This window comes from Neophocaena asiaeorientalis, unplaced genomic scaffold, assembly GCF_003031525.2.
Source record: "Neophocaena asiaeorientalis asiaeorientalis breed wild unplaced genomic scaffold, Neophocaena_asiaeorientalis_V1.1 scaffold225, whole genome shotgun sequence".
Taxonomy (NCBI): domain Eukaryota; kingdom Metazoa; phylum Chordata; class Mammalia; order Artiodactyla; family Phocoenidae; genus Neophocaena; species Neophocaena asiaeorientalis.
This window is the reverse complement of record NW_020172364.1, coordinates 3,975,484-3,993,679: the sequence shown is the minus strand read 5'-3', so window position 1 is coordinate 3,993,679 and position 18,196 is coordinate 3,975,484. Positions and strand designations below refer to the sequence as shown.

Sequence of the window (18,196 nt, the reverse complement as noted above, 5' to 3'; positions counted from 1 at the left end):
CAGTTCATATGATGGAAAGGGAGTCACTATCAGTTCCTGAACTTTGTACCTTATATAATCCAGAGAACTGAAGATAAACTACTCATCTTTTCAATCCAGTTCTAAAATTTCCTGGAAAGGACACTGATTGGCCCCTCTTAGGCCAGCTGCCTACCCTGAGTCAATCAGATAGAGTCAAGAGGCAGGGTCATGCTTTCACCTGGCTGCTCCTGCTATAATCATGTGGACTAAAAGTGTACAGATGCAGAAGTAGCAATTACCCCACCTGGGGTTCAGAGAAGGTAATCCTTAAGGTGGCCAATATTACTTGCTCTTTAGAGCCGTGTGAATAGTTGTATCAGATACTTTCTTGTCTCCCTTAAAACAGGCCTTTTAGGTCAAGAACTGTGCCTTTCTTTCATCTACACAGATAATAACCAAACAGGGTAACATATAATATATAAACCAATTAATTATTAACTTCTCAAAAGACCAGGGACTGAAACAAATGAAGGAGCTTACATGATATAATGGGAATGAGCTTAAATTAGCATTATTTGTGAAAGCAACTTGAAAAAATAAAAATCTCTATACGAATATAAGGTAGAGTTATCATTACAGTGATCACAAACATGCAAATAAGGAATTTAAGAATCAGCATACTCTCCTTATTAGTGTGAGTTAACAACCACTGAAGGTGGAAAATGATAAGAATGCAATTACAATAAATGCCAGTATAACACAAAAATAAAGTTAAGACTTTCAAATATCAAACGCCTTCAAGGACATGAGTCTGAAATACATTTTTTTAAGACATCATATGCTTATGCCAAGATAAAAAATCAATTTATATTTATTATAGTTTATGTGTCAAAGTGTGGTTAAAGCTCAAAATAAAGCTAAATGCGTACAATGAGAGGGAAGACACTTTTGGCTTTAGGATTTCATTTTTTTCTAATTTACCTGGTAAATTAAAGTATTCTTGTCTTATTATATATTACTTTATATATGATTAAAAACCTTATGACTGGGGCTTCCCTGGTGGCACGGTGGTTGAGAGTCCACCTGCCGATGCAGGGAACACAGGTTCGTGCCCCGGTCTGGGAAGATCCCACATGCCGCGGAGCGGCTGGGCCCGTGAGCCATGGCCACTGAGCCTGTGCGTCCGGAGCCTGTGCTCTGCAACGGGAGAGGCCACAACAGTGAGAGGCCCGCGTACCACAAGAAAAAAAAAAAAAAACTTATGACTAATATATTTTAGAATGGATATAAGAAAAGTAGTCTGTACCAAATTATTATTCAATTCATGATAAGGATCAATGAAATGATACGTGTGAAGATACATTCTAAAGGATAACGTACAATGTGGTGAGAGACTGCTGGATGCAGTAGTCTTATCAGCAAAGGTCCAGCTGCTTCATACCAGATCGGAAGGAGAGCTTGGAGAGTCTTAAAAAAGAGCTGAGAGGGACATTCTTGACTGGATAAAAATCATTTGAAAATTATGAAGATCAATGGCATCATATTACTGTCTGACTTTATTTTTTTCTTTCTTTTTGGTGTGTCTCTATCCTGGGTAAAGTAAGGGAAGACAAAATGGATTCTAAGGATAATTCCTGCTGTTTACCCAAGAATGTTCACAGATGTTTCTAAAAATATATCTTAGCATATTTTTAGTGTTCTCTTTTTGATGAAGTTGGAAAGGTTCGGGCTGTTTTGCTGAAGAAAACAGGCTGGAATGATGTTTCCTACAAAGACTTTGGACACAAAGCCAGTTAGAATTTACAGTAGGAGATGAGCTTTGGACAGAAAGTTTTAGGATGAGTTAGAAACCCGAAGTAACAAGATTAAAAAATGTCTATATTAATATAATTTTTATGTTTCTCTTTTTTTTTTTGCGGTACGCGGACCTCTCACCGTTGTGGCCTCTCCCGCCGCGGAGCACAGGCTCTGGACGCGCAGGCCCAGCAGCCGTGGCCCACAGGCCCAGCTGCTCTGCGGCATGCGGTATCCTCCCGGACCGGGGCACGAACCCACGTCCCCCGCATCGGCAGGCAGACCCCCAACCACTGCGCCACCAGGGAAACCCTACGTTTCTCTTTTTGATCTAAAAAGTATAATCAGCTGGAAGCAATGGTGATTCTCTCCCAGTTAGCACACCAAAAGGAAGCTTGTGTATCTGAATCCAAAGGTCACAGTGAACTGAAGCCTGCACCCCCTAACTGAAGGTTGCAAGTGTGTGCCAGGCAAACCCACATCACTGGAGTGCTAGGAAGGATGAGAGTTGTAAGTTAGATATTTCGTTAATGCCAAAAATCAGCTGCATTATGCTTGAGATCCATTTACACATTAGCCCAATTTGCTGTTATTTATACATAACTAAAATATTAGTTAAAATTGATCAACACTGAATATCCCCCCTTTCAACTCACCTGCAAGATTCTTTGCAAGATTGATGGAAGGGCAATAAATGCTGCCATGTTGTTTAGAACTTGCATGGTCAAAGATTTCAGAGCTGTTATAACAAAATGTCAATATTAAGGTTAGTTTAAAATAAGAGGTTTTTGTCTTTCCTGTAAGTCATAGGAATACAACTTCCTAGAAACTTGGCTAACCAAGGCCAGTTTGATATTTTAAAGTTAACTGCTGGTAAGTTGCAAAGCTACTATTATCCAAGACAAATGATATAACTGGTGCCACAGAAAGCAGTGAACATGAAAAAATGAGATCAGCAGTACAGTATGATTTCATTAAGGAAAATAATAAAAATACGATGCTGGGAGAGGTATCAAAATGACAATCATCAGCAGATAGAAATTGGGGGACAGTATAGGTGGACACTATGACCTTACCTTCAGAGTGCAGATGAGGCGCAGCTGAACTAGACAGCTTCTGAGGTGCCATCATTGCCTCCAGTAATGGAAACCAGAGTGCCTATAATGGCAGAGGAAACCAAAGGAAAACAAAAGTACTCTGTTGTTTTTAAGAACAACTAACATCAGCTTAGTGTTTCACAGGTTGAAATGTACTTCTCACATACATTTGTTGGTAAAAATTAGAAAAAGAAAAGATGGAACACTTGACTGGGAAGAGGAAAGACAGTAAAAAGGCAAAGATCACAGCCAGAACAGATATCTTTATCATGCACCTTGGGAAAATAAGGAAGCTGAAGTTTAGTAAGTCTAGACCTTGGAACTGCAAATCTTCTGTGTCTCAGAAAAGGGTAGGTTCAAAGGAGCCAGAGCAGAGCCTCAGGCTACGTTCTTAAATGTTTCACTGATACAGTCTAAACGGCCCTATGTACTGCAGAAGAGAATAAAGAACTCTCCCACAACTACCCTCCCCCCATTTCTCATCAGCTATGTCAAGCAAGATAAATAAATACAGTTATCCGAAGTTTTCTCCTATATCAAGCATTATTTTGTTATTTCCTCAGTCATCACTAAGAAGTGGAAGTTAACATTATTTCAATTAACATTTCCAATCACATCATGACATAAATGAACAGATCTAACATTTATTTATTCCTATTACATAGGGCACTGTATTAAATGCTTTACATACATTTTGTCGTTTCAATCTCATGATAACCTTATACAGTAAGCATTATCTTTACTGGAGATAAGATGCTGAAGCTTAGAGAAGTTGAGTAATTTGCCAATGATTATACACTGCCATATGTGCATCATATGTCTTCTTCCTAAGCCTTAGGAAAAATCTTCATCATCAAAAATCAAACTAATACATTTTAAAATTTCAAGCATATTTTCCTGTTGGGTAATGATTTACAAAGGCCTTATTTCACTCAGTATCTTGGGAGAAACCTATTCCTGCAAACATCCAAGAGGTATGAAAAACAAGTCAGTATTGACAAAGCAGGACAAGCATGGTTAAGGGGACAGTCTAAAGGTCGGTTGACTTTCACACGGGGTGACCTTCCACTGAAGAGCTCTACAAGGAAGACCTTATCTGCCCCCATTTGAGGTTTTCTAAGGCCAGGATTTTATGTACTTTTTTTTTAACAGTATTTCTTCAAATTCTTAAGATACTGGTTTTAACTATGTTGTATACTGGCAATTCTTTATTTTATTGAAATTTTAATTTAATTTATCTAGTATTCATGAATTTTTAATCTTGTATTTTATTCTTGGACGGCTTTACTTAGCTTGTGTTTTTGTTGCCTATTTCAATTTGTTTTTACAACCACATCATTTATTTCAATGTATTTTTATAGTCTTTTAATTTAACTGTATATGGTATACCTAATTTTTACCTTTTGGTTTTTATATTTATTATATTTAGAAATTTGATTTTAAATTTTTCTTATTTAGTCCAAAAATTTTAGAAGAATTACCTTTTTAAAGGTTACTTTATTCTTGGTTTATAAATAGCAGACTGGGGGAAGCATGGTTGCAGAGATAATAGCCATGGGAAGTGTTCATACCCTAAATAGAGAAATTGTTCTTCTTCAATTAAATCTCCACATTAACCTGAAATACATGGTAGACACCTTTTAAATATTTTGTCTCTCTTGCTCTTTAATGTTGGTTCTTAAAATGTTAACTTGGATAAACTCTAAAAACCCACAGGCTAAAATAACAATCCATGATAATGACAATCCTAACGCCTGAGAGCAACACAACTGAACCTGAATTACTTTCTCATGTTACATAATCAACAGCTTTCTTTTTCAGGGAATTATGTGCATAAGAAAGCCATATTCTTTATTTATGCAATCACTGGACACTGGGGTAGACGGACATACAAAGTAGGACAGGTATAGATTCTACCTAGGGAAGGACTGACAACACGATTTCCTGCAGTCTAACTTTAAGGAAATACTCCATGACATTAAATCTCTGAAGAAACTTTTGGAAAGAGATATTACAGACAATTCATTACCAAGCTTTTGGATACTTCAAATTTTCTAGTTAGATTAGGGTCGGTGGCAACAGCTCTTGTTCTCACTCTCTCCAAACCAAAAAAAAAGCAAAGAGGAACAGGGGAAACAACCATGAAAATCCCCCAAAATTAATGTTTGCTATTACATAAAATCAGTTCAGCATTTTCACAAAAATAGTATTTACATAAAAACTAACATGCAATGTTTTTATTGTTGCTATGAACGTTGTTCAGAAAAGAAGCAAAAACCAGTTGTTGGAGGGTGGGGGGGAGTAGAGAGTGGTGTGAGAGGCATGTGTGTGTGTCTAAGAGAGGAACAGACAGATTACAACTCAGATATATTTTTAGACAAAAAAATACAGAATAAATTACCCTTTCACCACATCAAAGGAAGCCTTAGTCCTGTCTCTGATTAAGAGATAAGAGTTCAAATATAGTCAGAATAATCCCTAGAGTTCTGGAGGCATGAATTTTATATCTAATTCTACCATTAATATATGTGAATCTGGACATATTTCAGCTTATGTGAGCCTAAATGGCTCTATTTATAAAACAATGACAATTTATAATTGTCATTTTTCCTTAAATTTTCCACGAGAAGAAGGAAGAATATCAAATAGATGTTAGGGAGGAGACAGAAGGGTTGAAAAATATTTATGTATATTTATGTATAAACATAGCTTTAATAGTTTTACCCTCTTGTGTTTTTCTATCAAAATATAACCATGTCCAAATGCAGACAGCCAAAAGATAAATGAAAACAAAAACTTAGGAATGGAAAAATCAGGGCAAAAGGAATGCTGTAAAGCCCATAATCCATTTAAATAAAGATTGAACAACTATGGGAATTGTGGATACAGAAAAGAATGTATTGTTAACCTTAATGAGGTAAAATAACATAGCTAACTAAAATTCAGAGGGATGGAGAAGGGAGGCTGGAGCAAGTGTGTATGAGTTCATGTAAACTTCCTTACTGGTCGGACATCATAGATATTATAAAAACCAAAATGTAATTATAAATGATACTTCTAATCTATTAACAGTTATTTAGATTTTTTTCAACTTCAGGGAGATTTATTAAGAGATAGTGTATTGAAGAACTATTTACTTGAATTTCAGAATTTCCTCAGTTTTACATAAGTTTCCTAAATGAGATTAAATACTATATTTTTAAAGCAAGCATTATTTGATTCGATTTTTCTAAAATTATGTTAACCTAGGTAGATAAAAAATATCTAGAGTGATATTCACCAAATGATAACGACGGTTATTTCTGGGTGATAAGATGGATACAGGGTAATTTTTTTAAACATCCCTCTGTGTAACTTTCTGTATTGCGGGATTTAAAAAAATAATGGGTATGTATCATTTCACTCAAAAAATTTTTAAATAAAAAAACCACATCTATTATATAAATGTGTTTGTTATATACAATTTATATTCTAAAGGGTATTCAAAATTTATGACCTTAAAAAAACCCTTGACAAAAACATAAAGGAGAAATTTACCCATCTCATAAGAACAGAAACATACCAAGTTTATCATTTTCATTGGAACATGTACGGCAAACTATATATGAAAAATTTACCCTGCTTCCCATTTCAGAAGCCCAGGCAGTGGAAGGAGGCCAGGTGGTGTTAAGTCAGAGGCCAGAGCCTGGAGGGGCAGGCACAGTTATGCCATACATATCACACTGCTAACTTTACTTCTTAAAACTACTGCACAATTTAGCTGTCAAGTTGCATCTCGCCCCCTTGGTTTTTGCTTCATTGCTGTAACTCCCACCCGCCCCACGTGCTCTACTATATCTCCTTCAGCTCTGTGTTCTCCCTTTTTGCAGTCTGGAATCTGTTACAGACGTGGTTCCAACCTTGGCTGCACAGTGGAATCATGTGGGAAGCCTTAAAACATACTGATGACTGCGGCCCAGCCCCAAAGACTATAATTTAATTGATCTCAGGTACAGTCTGGGATTTTTCAAAGCTCCCCATGTGACTCTTATGTGCGGCCAAGGATGAGAACTACTACACCATAGCCTTCTTGACCTTTTTCAGCTTTCTCTGTATCCCTTGAGGCTTTTCCTCTAGTGCTTCACGCTCCCCTTATCCACGGGGAACGGTACAAATGATAAATGGACGACACAACCACAGTACCACTACACGGAATACACAAAAACTCAGTCCAAAGAGAACAAGGACATCTAGTATTCACACACCTAAATTTTGCAGCACAGCCAAATCTAAGAATATAAAGCCTTTTGTGAGAACAAAGCAGACAGGCACTCCTCATAATAACTTTAGGAGTCTTATACTCCTGGGAGCACTGAACTCAGGTAGCTGAGAGGGCAGTGGAAATAGAATTAATTCCTAGTTTCAGACCAGAACAGATTTTTAAAAGCCTCTGTAGTCACTCTCCTACCTCTCTCTGCTGCTGGTTCAAATTATGTGAATTTCTCTGGCAAAGGGCAATTGTCTCCACCATGGTCTCTTCAACATTCTTCAGTGAGGGATCCTCTTTGGTATCTAGATTTAGAAAAATTGTTAACATCACTCAAGGGTATATTACTGATAATCTCAAAGCTTCTGTAAAAAATTAAACATTCTTTTCTCTGCATACTTTGTTTTCTATGATATAATCATGTATAAGACTTGATACTGAACTTCAGTAGATAAAAAGTAGGTAGTTCTTTGCAACAGTTTTCCGTATAAATGTCTGACATTCCTAGGACAGAGAAAGCACATCATACGTAGCATTTTAATATGCTTTAGCTATGGAAAATTCCCAACCATTTATCTGTGGATTAGTTAATAGAAAGATTATCTTTTATCTTTCTTGCTCTACCATTTCTTCCTCTATTTCTTAAATGTATGTATTTCTCCAAGATACTATCTCAGGCCCTTTTCTTTTCATTTTTTTCAATAATTTCAGCCACTCTTCTGGTTTTAATTCCTATGTCCTTGCTAATAATTTTCAAATATACACCTCCAGCCCTTATTCCTTTCATAATCTGCAGGTTGAATTTTCACCAGGCTCTAGGACATCTATCTCTACATGGACATCCTGCAGTCACTTTGAACTTTATATGTGCAAAACCCAACCCATTTTTCTTACTTCAAATCTGCTCCCCCGCCACATTTCCAAACTAAGTTAATAGAACCATGACCTTTAAGTCAACCAGTTTATAAATCTTCACCATCTTTGATGCTTTCACCTGTACATTCAAATAAATTGTTAATTTTATTAATTCTACTTCCACACTCTCATATACCCACTACTTTACCCGAGTGGAGCCCTTCATCACCTCGTTTGCACTACTGCAGCAGCCACTAAATTAACTTTTGACTTCCAAATCTTGCCTTCCTCATTCCCTTTTATACTGTCACTACAGTTCTCTTAAGCACAAGTCTAAACATATGAGTCTCATGCACAAAAACTATCAAAGACTTCTAATTTTTACAAAGAGAATGTCAATAAACCTCTGATCCTAAGTAAACACAGTAAACATCCTGGTGCATCTTCCCACCCTCGGTGCTCTTATATCACCAGATTATTTCCTCCTCCCCAAGGTTACTAGCCAGGCACTTTCATTCTCATGTCCTCCTCGGCCCAGAAGACCCTTTCCTTGCTTTTGTCTATCAAATTCCTATTCATCATTCCAATCGTGATTACTTCAAAGGTCACATCTTCCAGAAAAGAATCTCAGTTACAGGTAGTTCCCCAATTTTCCACAACCCTTTGTCACTCTCACTGTACCTTTTTTATAGTATTTGATTCTACATGCATTAGAGGTTTTTATTTACATATCTGTCTCCTTCAAGAGACTATAGCTCTTTGGGTGAGGACTGTGTTTTAGCCATCTGTGTATCACCCACAGAAACTAGCCCAGTGCTGTGCAATTACCAACTCCTTCAAAATTCTTAAGCACACTGTCAAAATTGAATCTGACAGTAAATGGCAGTTATGAGACTATTACTGAGAAATTTACCTTCATTGGAATTCAAGGACTTGGCTTCCCTACACATATCACCTGCAAATTACTGTAGTGATTTGGGGGAAACATTCTTACTTTTCCCACAATCCTTCATGTAATGTCTATAAAAATTATTCCCATAACAGTAAATTGAAAGAGAAAAATGCCATAAATGCAACAAATCTAATAGTCAAATTGACTGAATGTATACTAAAGCACAAAAACAATAATTAAATGTTTAGTTGGACTAAATACAGAAAAGTCAACCGTTATGGAAGTTCCAAAAACAAATAATATATGGAGAATTAGGGTAAAGGTGTTTAGGGGAATGTGTGGGCTAAGGGGTCCAAGAAATGTGTTAGTGGGTTAAAAAGGTAAAACAATCTAAAAATCACCTATCAAGTGTTTCTCTGAACTTTGGGAGGGATATTTTGAAAATGTCAAGTAATAGGAAAACAAATAATCCAATTCAAAAGTGGACAAAGCGGGGCTTCCCTGGTGGCACAGTGGTTGAGAGTCCGCCTGCTGATGCAGGGGACACGGGTTCATGCCCCGGTCCGGGAAGATCCCACATGCCGTGGAGTGGCTGGGCCCGTAAGCCAAGGCCGCTAAGCCTGCGCATCCAGAGCCCGTGCTCCGCAACGGAAGAGGCCACAACAGTGAGAGGTCCACGTACCACAAAAAAAAAAAAAAAAAGAAAAAAAAGAAAAAGTGGACAAAGGATATGAATAGACATTTCTCCAAAGAAGATACAGAAATGGCCAATAAGTCTAAGAAAAGATGCTCAACATCACCAATCATTAGGGAAATGCAAATCAAAACCACAATGAGATGCTACCTCACACTCATTAGGAATGGCTACTACCAAGAAAACAGAAAATAAAAGTGTTAGTGAAGATGTGGAGAATTTGGAACCCTTGTGCATTGCTGGTGAGAATGTAAAATGATATTGCCATTATGGAAAACGGTATGGTGGTTCCTCAAAAAATTAAAAATAGAATTATCATTTAACTTAGTAATCCCACTTCTGGGTATACACCGAGAAGAACTGAAAGCAGGGACTCAAAAAGATATTTCTACACCCACGTTCATAGCAGCATTATTCACAATAGTCAAAAGGTGGAAGCAACCAAGTGCCCATTGATAAATGAATGGAAAAACAAAATGTAGTATATACATAAAATAGAATATTATTCAGTCTTAGAAATGAATGAAATTCTGCATGTGCCACAACATGGATAAATCCTGAAGACTTTATGCTAAGTGTAATAAGCTAGACACAAAAGGACAATTACTGTTTGATTCCACTTATGAGATACACAGAGTAATCAAATTCAAATTCATCAAGTCAGAAAGTAGAATGGTGGTTACCAGGGGCTGTGTGGGGAGGAGGGAATTAGGAGTAATTGTCTAATGGGTACAGAGTTTCAGTTTGGGATGCTGAAAAGGTTCTGGAGATGGATGGTGGTGATTATTGCACAATGATGTGAATGTACTTATTGCCAATGAACTGTAAACTTAAAAATGGTGAATTTTATGTTATGTTTATTTTACCACACTTTTACAAAATAAATAACTTTATTTTAGTATCAAGGAATATAATAGGAATTACATATCTATCTGTGACAAAGCCATTCAAGATTTTAAACTGTTTCAAGTTTTACTGCTTTCTGCTAAAATTATATAAATTCAATACAGAAACACTGATTATTACTTACTGATTAGAAGCTCTGCTTTGCTGTTGTTCAGCACATTATAGTAATTTTTAAGATGTTAGTTATGTACCTCATTTATAATAACCAAAACATAAGTACAGAAATATAACTAAAAAATGAATCAAGACCTGTGAAGACTACCTAATTTTCTGTCCAATGACCTCTACTGACAATTAGCACTGCAAAACTACAGTGGTTTATATTACTTCCTATTATGAGCCCTTGAAAACAAGCCAAAATTGGGATCAATGTCAGATAAACAGTAACATGCAGATCAATGTGATTATTACATAATAAAAATCATTTAATATCTTTTAAAACATGGGGCCCATGGAAAAAGAAATTGTGAATTACACTCGAGAACTTACTTTCATCTTGATGTGTTATCTCTTGAAGTTTGCTTTGTAGTCTCTAGGAGGTAAAAAGAACACTTTATATTTCTAATCCACCAATACCTGAATTACCATATTTTAAAGGTAAACTCCAAGAAACAACAAGGTTATTAAGAATGATCTCTGCCATTCAGAAGAGAATTGCTGTGTATATAAAAAGCACAGGGCTTCCCTGGTGGCGCAGTGGTTAAGAATCCGCCTGCCAATGCAGGGGACACAGGTTCAAGCCCTGGTCTGGGAGGATCCCACATGCTGTGCAGCAACTAAGTCCATGCGCCACAACTACTGAGCCTGTGCTCTAGAGCCCGCAAGCCACAACTACTAAGCCTTGGGATTAGTATCATGTGGCATACTGGTGTATCATGACATGCATGATAAAAATATTTAGAGATAAAATGTACAAAAAAAGTGTATTGTCTGCAGCTTATTTTGAAACATAAGAATTAAGATGGATTGACAAAAACTTACACAATGCTGTATGTCAATTTTATCTCACGAAGGAAAGATGGATTGATAAATGGTTATAGGGCTAGACAGAAACATGACAAAGCAAATACAGTAAAATGTTACCTTTAGCATTATTAAGAAGGCACCATGAATATCTCCTTTCTTTTCTAATAGATAAGCAGTGACTTCATGAAGTTGATACTTCTGGGTAATCTAGGAAAGAAGAAAAGATAAAGCTTTTTTGCTCAAAAATCTTGTTTGTGGAGTCAGAAGGTCCTACTAAGGATGAAAAAAAAACCTATGATAGTAAATAGTGAATTCATACCCTAGTAGTATGCTACTTTACAGTATAACATGCAAATATTTGACTCTCTAGTCTTAGAGTGACCCATTTGGGACTCTGACTGAACCAAGGTAACTCATTTTTTTTCACTTATTTATTTAAAAAGTTGTTATGCACCTGAATCAGGTATATCCATTGCACAAAAGGTAACATGTGTACATAAATAGTAATAATATACACCAGAAATTGGTAAGTGTAATTATTCACAAAATATTTAGAACAAAATGACAATGAAAACTCTACACATTAGCTTGTGGGATCCTAATGAAAATTAATAAACTAAGAGTTTCTAATAAGTAAAAAAGAAATGCCAGTTAAGCTAAGGTAAAAGAAAGAAAATAAGTACAGAAAAGAATGTCATGGAAAGAAACAACAGAGAAACAACAGCGAGGTTTAAAAGAAAATCCTAAATTAGTCTTTTTTTTTAATATCTTTATTGGAGTATAATTGCTTTACAATGGTGTGTTAGTTTCTGCTTTACAACGAAGTGAATCAGTTATACATATACATATGTTCCCATATCTCTTCCCTCTTGCATCTCCCTCCCTCCCACCCTCCCTATCCCACCCCTCTAGGTGGTCACAAACCACCTAGCTAAATTAGTCTTTGAAAAGACTAATAACATAGAATAAAACTTTCTTAGGAGTAAGAAAAAAAGAGAGGCACAAATAACATATTATAGGTTAACAGATCAAAGGAGGAAAACATGTGATCATTTCAACAAATGCAGAAAAAGTATTTAGTAAAATGCAGCACCCATTTTTGACAAAAATAAAAACAATACAAAACACTCTAACCCAAACTGGTAATGGCACTTGTCTAGGTTAATAAAAATTATCTATCAAAATCTGACAATAAACGCCATATTTAACATAAAATGTTAGACACATCCCCTTTTAAATAAGGAACAAGGAGAGAATGCATACTATCGCTGCCTCTGTTCAATAATATCCCAGAGCTCCTAGATATCTGATGAGGGAATGAGAAAAGTATAAAATTGGAAAGAAAGAAAAAAAACTACCATTATTCTCAGAAAAAATTACTGTCATAAAAAAATCTAGAAAATATTTGAACGAAAAAAGAATTCAGCCTGGTTGCTAGATATAAGACACTGAACAAAAATTAATAACATATACCAGCACTAACCAATTAAGAAAAAGCCATTTCAAAAAATTTCCTTTTAGAAATTTCATTTCTAATGAGCCTGAGTAAACATGGAGGGAGTGGAGCCCACCTCACACCATGGCCCTGCATCTAGCCAGAGCAGAGAGAGCCACTGCAGATACTAGCATGCATGCCTGTACTTGGGAGGGAGCAGAGGCTGCTTGGACTATAACCCTTCCTCCAGCCACGTCAGAGACTGTCACTGCCTGCACACAAATATGTGCAAGCACTAGGGAAGGAGTGGAATCAACTCAGGCCCTTGTCCTGCCTCCAGCTAGGGTGGAGACTGCCATTGCTAGTACAACTGCACAAAGGTAGAAGTGGAAACAGCTTATTAGCGTGGTTCCTACTGCTCTGGCCCTGACCCTGCCTCTACCCAATATGTGCATACCAGGGAAGAAGTGGAACAAGTTTAGAAGTGCAGCCCCAAACCCTTAGGTCCCAGCCATATCCCCAACCATAGCGAACACCACCATCACACTGGGAAGAAGCCCAACTCGCTCAAAGATCCTGCTCCAGACCCTTAGGCCTCGGCACCACCCCTAATAGGGCTACATGCCAGCAATACAGTGCCTTGTAGCACATAATAGGGAAAGATGCAGCCTATGCTCACTTTAAAATTAGCTCTTCCACCAATGCCACTGGGAACAAGCAGACTTCATAGAGATGCTCCCACATATGGACATGCCTTCAAGACTGGGATATGGAACTGTTTCACATAATCTCACACAGAAGAACAGAGAATGTCAAGCAAGATATAAAAAGAGAGGAATATGAAAGAAAAAGGTAAATTCACTAAGGGGGAGGGAAACAAATTTAAAAAGTGATAAATAATTTACCTGGAAAGAGTTCAAAGCATTAGTAATAAAATGCTAACTGAACATGGGAAAATAATGGATGAACACAATGATAACTGCAAAAAAGAAATAGAAAATATATAAAAGAATGATCAAATCTTTAGAATACAATAACTGAAATTTAAAATACACAAGAAGGAGTTAACAACAGAATGAAAAATAAAACTGACACGAGTGAAATACAAAGAACCATAAGAGACTATTACAAACAACTATATGCCAATAAAATGTATAACCTAGAAGAAATGGACAAATTCTTAGAAATATACAACCATCCAAGACTGAACCAGGAAGAAACAGATAATATGAACAGACAAATCACAAGTACTGAAATTGAAACAGTGATTTAAAAACTTCCAACAAACTGAAGTCCAGGTCCCAGTGGCTCCACAGGTGAATTCCATCAAACATTTAGAGAAGAATTAACACCTATCCTTCTGAAACTCTTCCAAAATACTGCAGAGGAAGGAACATTCCCAAGCTCATTCCATGAGGCCCCCATCACCCTGAGACCAAAACCAGACAAAGGTACCACCAAAAAAGAAAATTACAGGCCAATACCACTGAGGAATATAGACGTAAAAATACTCAAGAAAATACTAGCAAACTGAATCCAACAATACATTAAAAGGATCATACACTATGATCAAGTGGGATTTATCCCAGGGATGCAAGGATTCTTCAGTATCCACAAATTAATCAATGTGATACACCACATTAACAAACTGAAGAATAAAAACCATATGATCGGGACTTCCCTGGTGGTGCAGTGGTTAAGAATCCGCCTGCCAATGCAGAGGACACGGGTTCGAGCCCCGGTCCAGGAAGATCCCACATGCCGTGAGCAGCTAAGCCCATGTGCCACAACTACTGAGCCTGAGCCCACGAACCACAACTACTGAGCCCGCGTGCCACAACTACTGAAGCCCATGCACCTAGCATGCTCCACAATAAGAGAAGCCACCACAATGAGAAGCTCGCGCACCGCAACCAAGAGTAGCCCCCACTCACCACAACTAGAGAAAGCCCACGGCACAGCAACGAAGACCCAACGTAGCCAAAAATAAATAAATAACCATATGTCATCTCAATAGGTGCAGAAAAAACTTTCGACAAAATTCAACGCCCATTTATGATTAAAAAAAACTCTCTAGAAAGTGGGCATAGAGGGAACTTACCTCAACATAATAAAGGACATACATGAAAACCACACAGCTAACATCATTCTCAATGGTGAAAAGCTGAAAGCGTTCCCTCTAAGATCAGGAACAAGGCAAGGATAACCACTGTCAACACTTCTATTCAACAAGTTTTGGAAGTCCTAGCCACAGCAATCAGAGAAGAAAAAAGAAATAAAAAGAATGCAAATCGGAAAAGAAGAAATAAGACCATCACTGTTTGCAGATGAAATGATACTATCCATAGAAAATCCTAAAGATGCTACCAGAAAACTATTAGAATGCATCAATGAATTTGGTTAAGTTGCAGGATACAAAATTAATACACGGAAATCTTTTGCATTCTTATACATAACAATGAAAGATCAGAAAGAGAAATAAAGGAAAGAATCTCATTTATCATCGCATCAAAAAGAATAAAATAACTAGGAATAAACCTACCTAAGGAGTCAGAAGACCTATATTCTGAAAACTATAAGATGCTGTGAAAGAAATCGAAGATGACACAAACAGTTGGAAAGATATATCATGTTCTTGGATTGAAAGAATCAATATTGTCAAAATGACTATACTACCTAAGGCAATCTACATATTTAATGCAATTCCTTTCAAATTACCAATGGCATTTTTCACAGAACTAGAACAAAAAATTATAAAATTTATATGGAAACACAAAAGACCCCAAAGAGCCAAAGCAATACTGAGAAAGAAAAACGAAGCTGGAGGAATCAGACTCCCTGACTTCAGACTACAGTACAAAACAACAGAAATCAAAACAGTATGGTAGATCAATGGAACAGGATAGAAAGCCCAGAAATAAACCCATGCACATATGGTCAATTAATCTACAACAAAGGAGGCTAGACTATACAATGGACAAAAGACAGTCTCTTCAGGAAGTGATGCTGAGAAAACCGGACAGCTACATGTAAAAGAATGAAATTAGAACATTCTCTAACACCATACACAAAAATAAACTCAAAGTGGATCAAAGACCTAAATGTAAGACCAGACACTGTAAAACTCTTAGGGGAAAACATAGGCAGAACACTCTTTGACATAAATCTTAGCAATATTTTTTTGGCTCCGTCTCCTAGAGCAATGGAAATGAAAACAAAAATAAACGGGACCTAATTAAACTTAAAAGCTTCTGCATAGCAAAGAAAACCATAAACAAAACAAAAAGACAACCCACAGAATGAGAGAAAATATTTGCAAACAAAGTGACTGACAAAGGATTAATCTCCAAAACCTACAAACAGCTCATGCGGCTCAATCAAAAAATGGGCAGAAGATCGAAACAGAGATTTCTCCAAAGAAGACACACAGATGTCCAAAAAAGCTCATGAAAAGATGCTCAACATCACTGATTATCAGAGAAATGCAACTCAAAACTACAATGTGGTATCACCTCACATAGCTTAGAATGGCCATCATCAAAAAGTCTACAAACAATAAATGCTGGAGAGGGGGTGGAGAAAAGGGAACCCTCCTACACTGTTGGTGAGAATGTAAATTGGTACAACTGCTATGGAGAACAATATGGAAGTTCCTTAAAGAACCAAAAATAGAACTACCATATAATCCAGCAATCCCACTTCTGGCCATATATCCTGAGAAAACCATAATCTAAAACGATACATGCACCCCAATGTTCATTGCAGAGCTATTTACAATAGCCAAGACATGGAAGCAATCTAAATGTCCATCAATAGAGGAATGGATAAAGAAGATGTGATACATATATACAATGGAATATTACTCAGCCATAAAAAGAATGAAATACTGCCATTTGTAGAAACATGGGTCGACCTAGAGATTATCATACTAAGTGAAGTAAGTCAGACAGAGAAAGACAAATATCATATGATGTCACTCATATGTGGAGTCTAATTAAAAAATGATACAAATGATCTTATTTACAAAACAGAAACAGACTCACAGACTTCGAAAACAAACTTATGGTTACCAAAGGGGAAACGTGGGGGGGTGTGGGAGGATAAATCAGGAGCTTGGGATTAACACATACACACTACCATACATAAAACAGATATCCAACAAGGGCCTACTGTATGACACAGGGAACTCTACTCAATATTCTGTGATATTAATAACCTATATGAGAAAAGAATCTAAAAAAGAATGAATGCATGTATATGTATAACTGAATTACTTTGCTGTACATATGAAACTAACACAACATTGAAATCAACTATATTCCAATAAAATTTTTTTTAAATTTCCTTTTACAATGTTAACAAAAAGTATCTAAGAACAAACTGAGGAAAATGTGCAAGAGCCTTATGTAAAATATTATATTTTATAACTTTAGTTATAAAACCTCACCAAAGTGGGTAAAAGGCATTTCAAAAAGACAACCATGTTGCTGAATGTGAAGACCATAAGACGTCAATCCTCCCTGAATTAATCTATAAATTCAATGTTGTTTTCATCAAAATCCCAGAAGAATATGTTATTTTTATAGGAATGTGACAATGTGATTCCTAATTTGATGTGAAATAGTAAGAGGCCAAGAGTAGCCAAAGAATTTTAAAGAAAAAGAATGAGGAGGGAAGACTCTTCTTCCAAATAATAAAGCTTATTTTAAAGCTGTGTTAATTAAAATATGTGCCATGGGTATAGGGAAAGACAAATGACCAAAAGAATAGAACAGAATTCACAAAAAGATCTATGTATATTTGGGAGTTTGGTGTACAGCAGTATGGCATTATAAATAAGTGAAGAAAGGACAAGAAAATGTCACATGGACCATTAGCCATCCACATGGAAAAAAAATATAAATCCCTTTCTTGATCTGTTTACAAAAATAAATTCCAGATGGATTAAAAGCCTAAATGAAAAAAGCCAAACTATAAAACTCATATAAGAGGATATCCTTAATGCCATTAAATTAGGAAAGGAAATAAAAGTCACACACACAAAATTTTAACGTTAAAGGAAAAGACTGATAAAATAGAAGTCACTAAAAACCAAGTTAAAAGACATGCCATAATAGACTGGAAGAAGGCATCTCCAACATATAAAATCAGCAAAGGACTAGAGATCCAGAAATTAGAAAGAACTTCTAGAAATCAGTAACAGAAGGGCAAAACCTCAATAGGAAACTGGGCAAATGATATGAATGGATAATTCAGAGAAAAGAAAACCCAAAATGTCATTAAAGATATGGAAAGACATGCAATGTTATGAGTAAGCAATGATAATCATCACACTGGCAAAAAATAAGAA

The 18,196-nt window shown here is 36.4% G+C and overlaps 1 protein-coding gene across 5 annotated transcripts in view; it reads right to left on the bottom strand.

The window, feature by feature from the left end:
- Positions 1-18,196, bottom strand: part of VPS8 (VPS8 subunit of CORVET complex) — a 282,062-nt gene that overhangs the window by 94,330 nt on the left and 169,536 nt on the right. For all 5 annotated transcript variants that reach the window (XM_024768391.1, XM_024768418.1, XM_024768398.1 and 2 more), the window contains 5 exons: positions 11,529-11,618; positions 10,935-10,977; positions 7,300-7,403; positions 2,832-2,913; positions 2,412-2,494 (listed from right to left, as the gene is read on the bottom strand). In XM_024768391.1, coding sequence (XP_024624159.1) covers positions 2,412-2,494; positions 2,832-2,913; positions 7,300-7,403; positions 10,935-10,977; positions 11,529-11,618 — 402 coding nt within the window. The remainder of the gene's footprint in view (positions 1-2,411; positions 2,495-2,831; positions 2,914-7,299; positions 7,404-10,934; positions 10,978-11,528; positions 11,619-18,196) is intronic.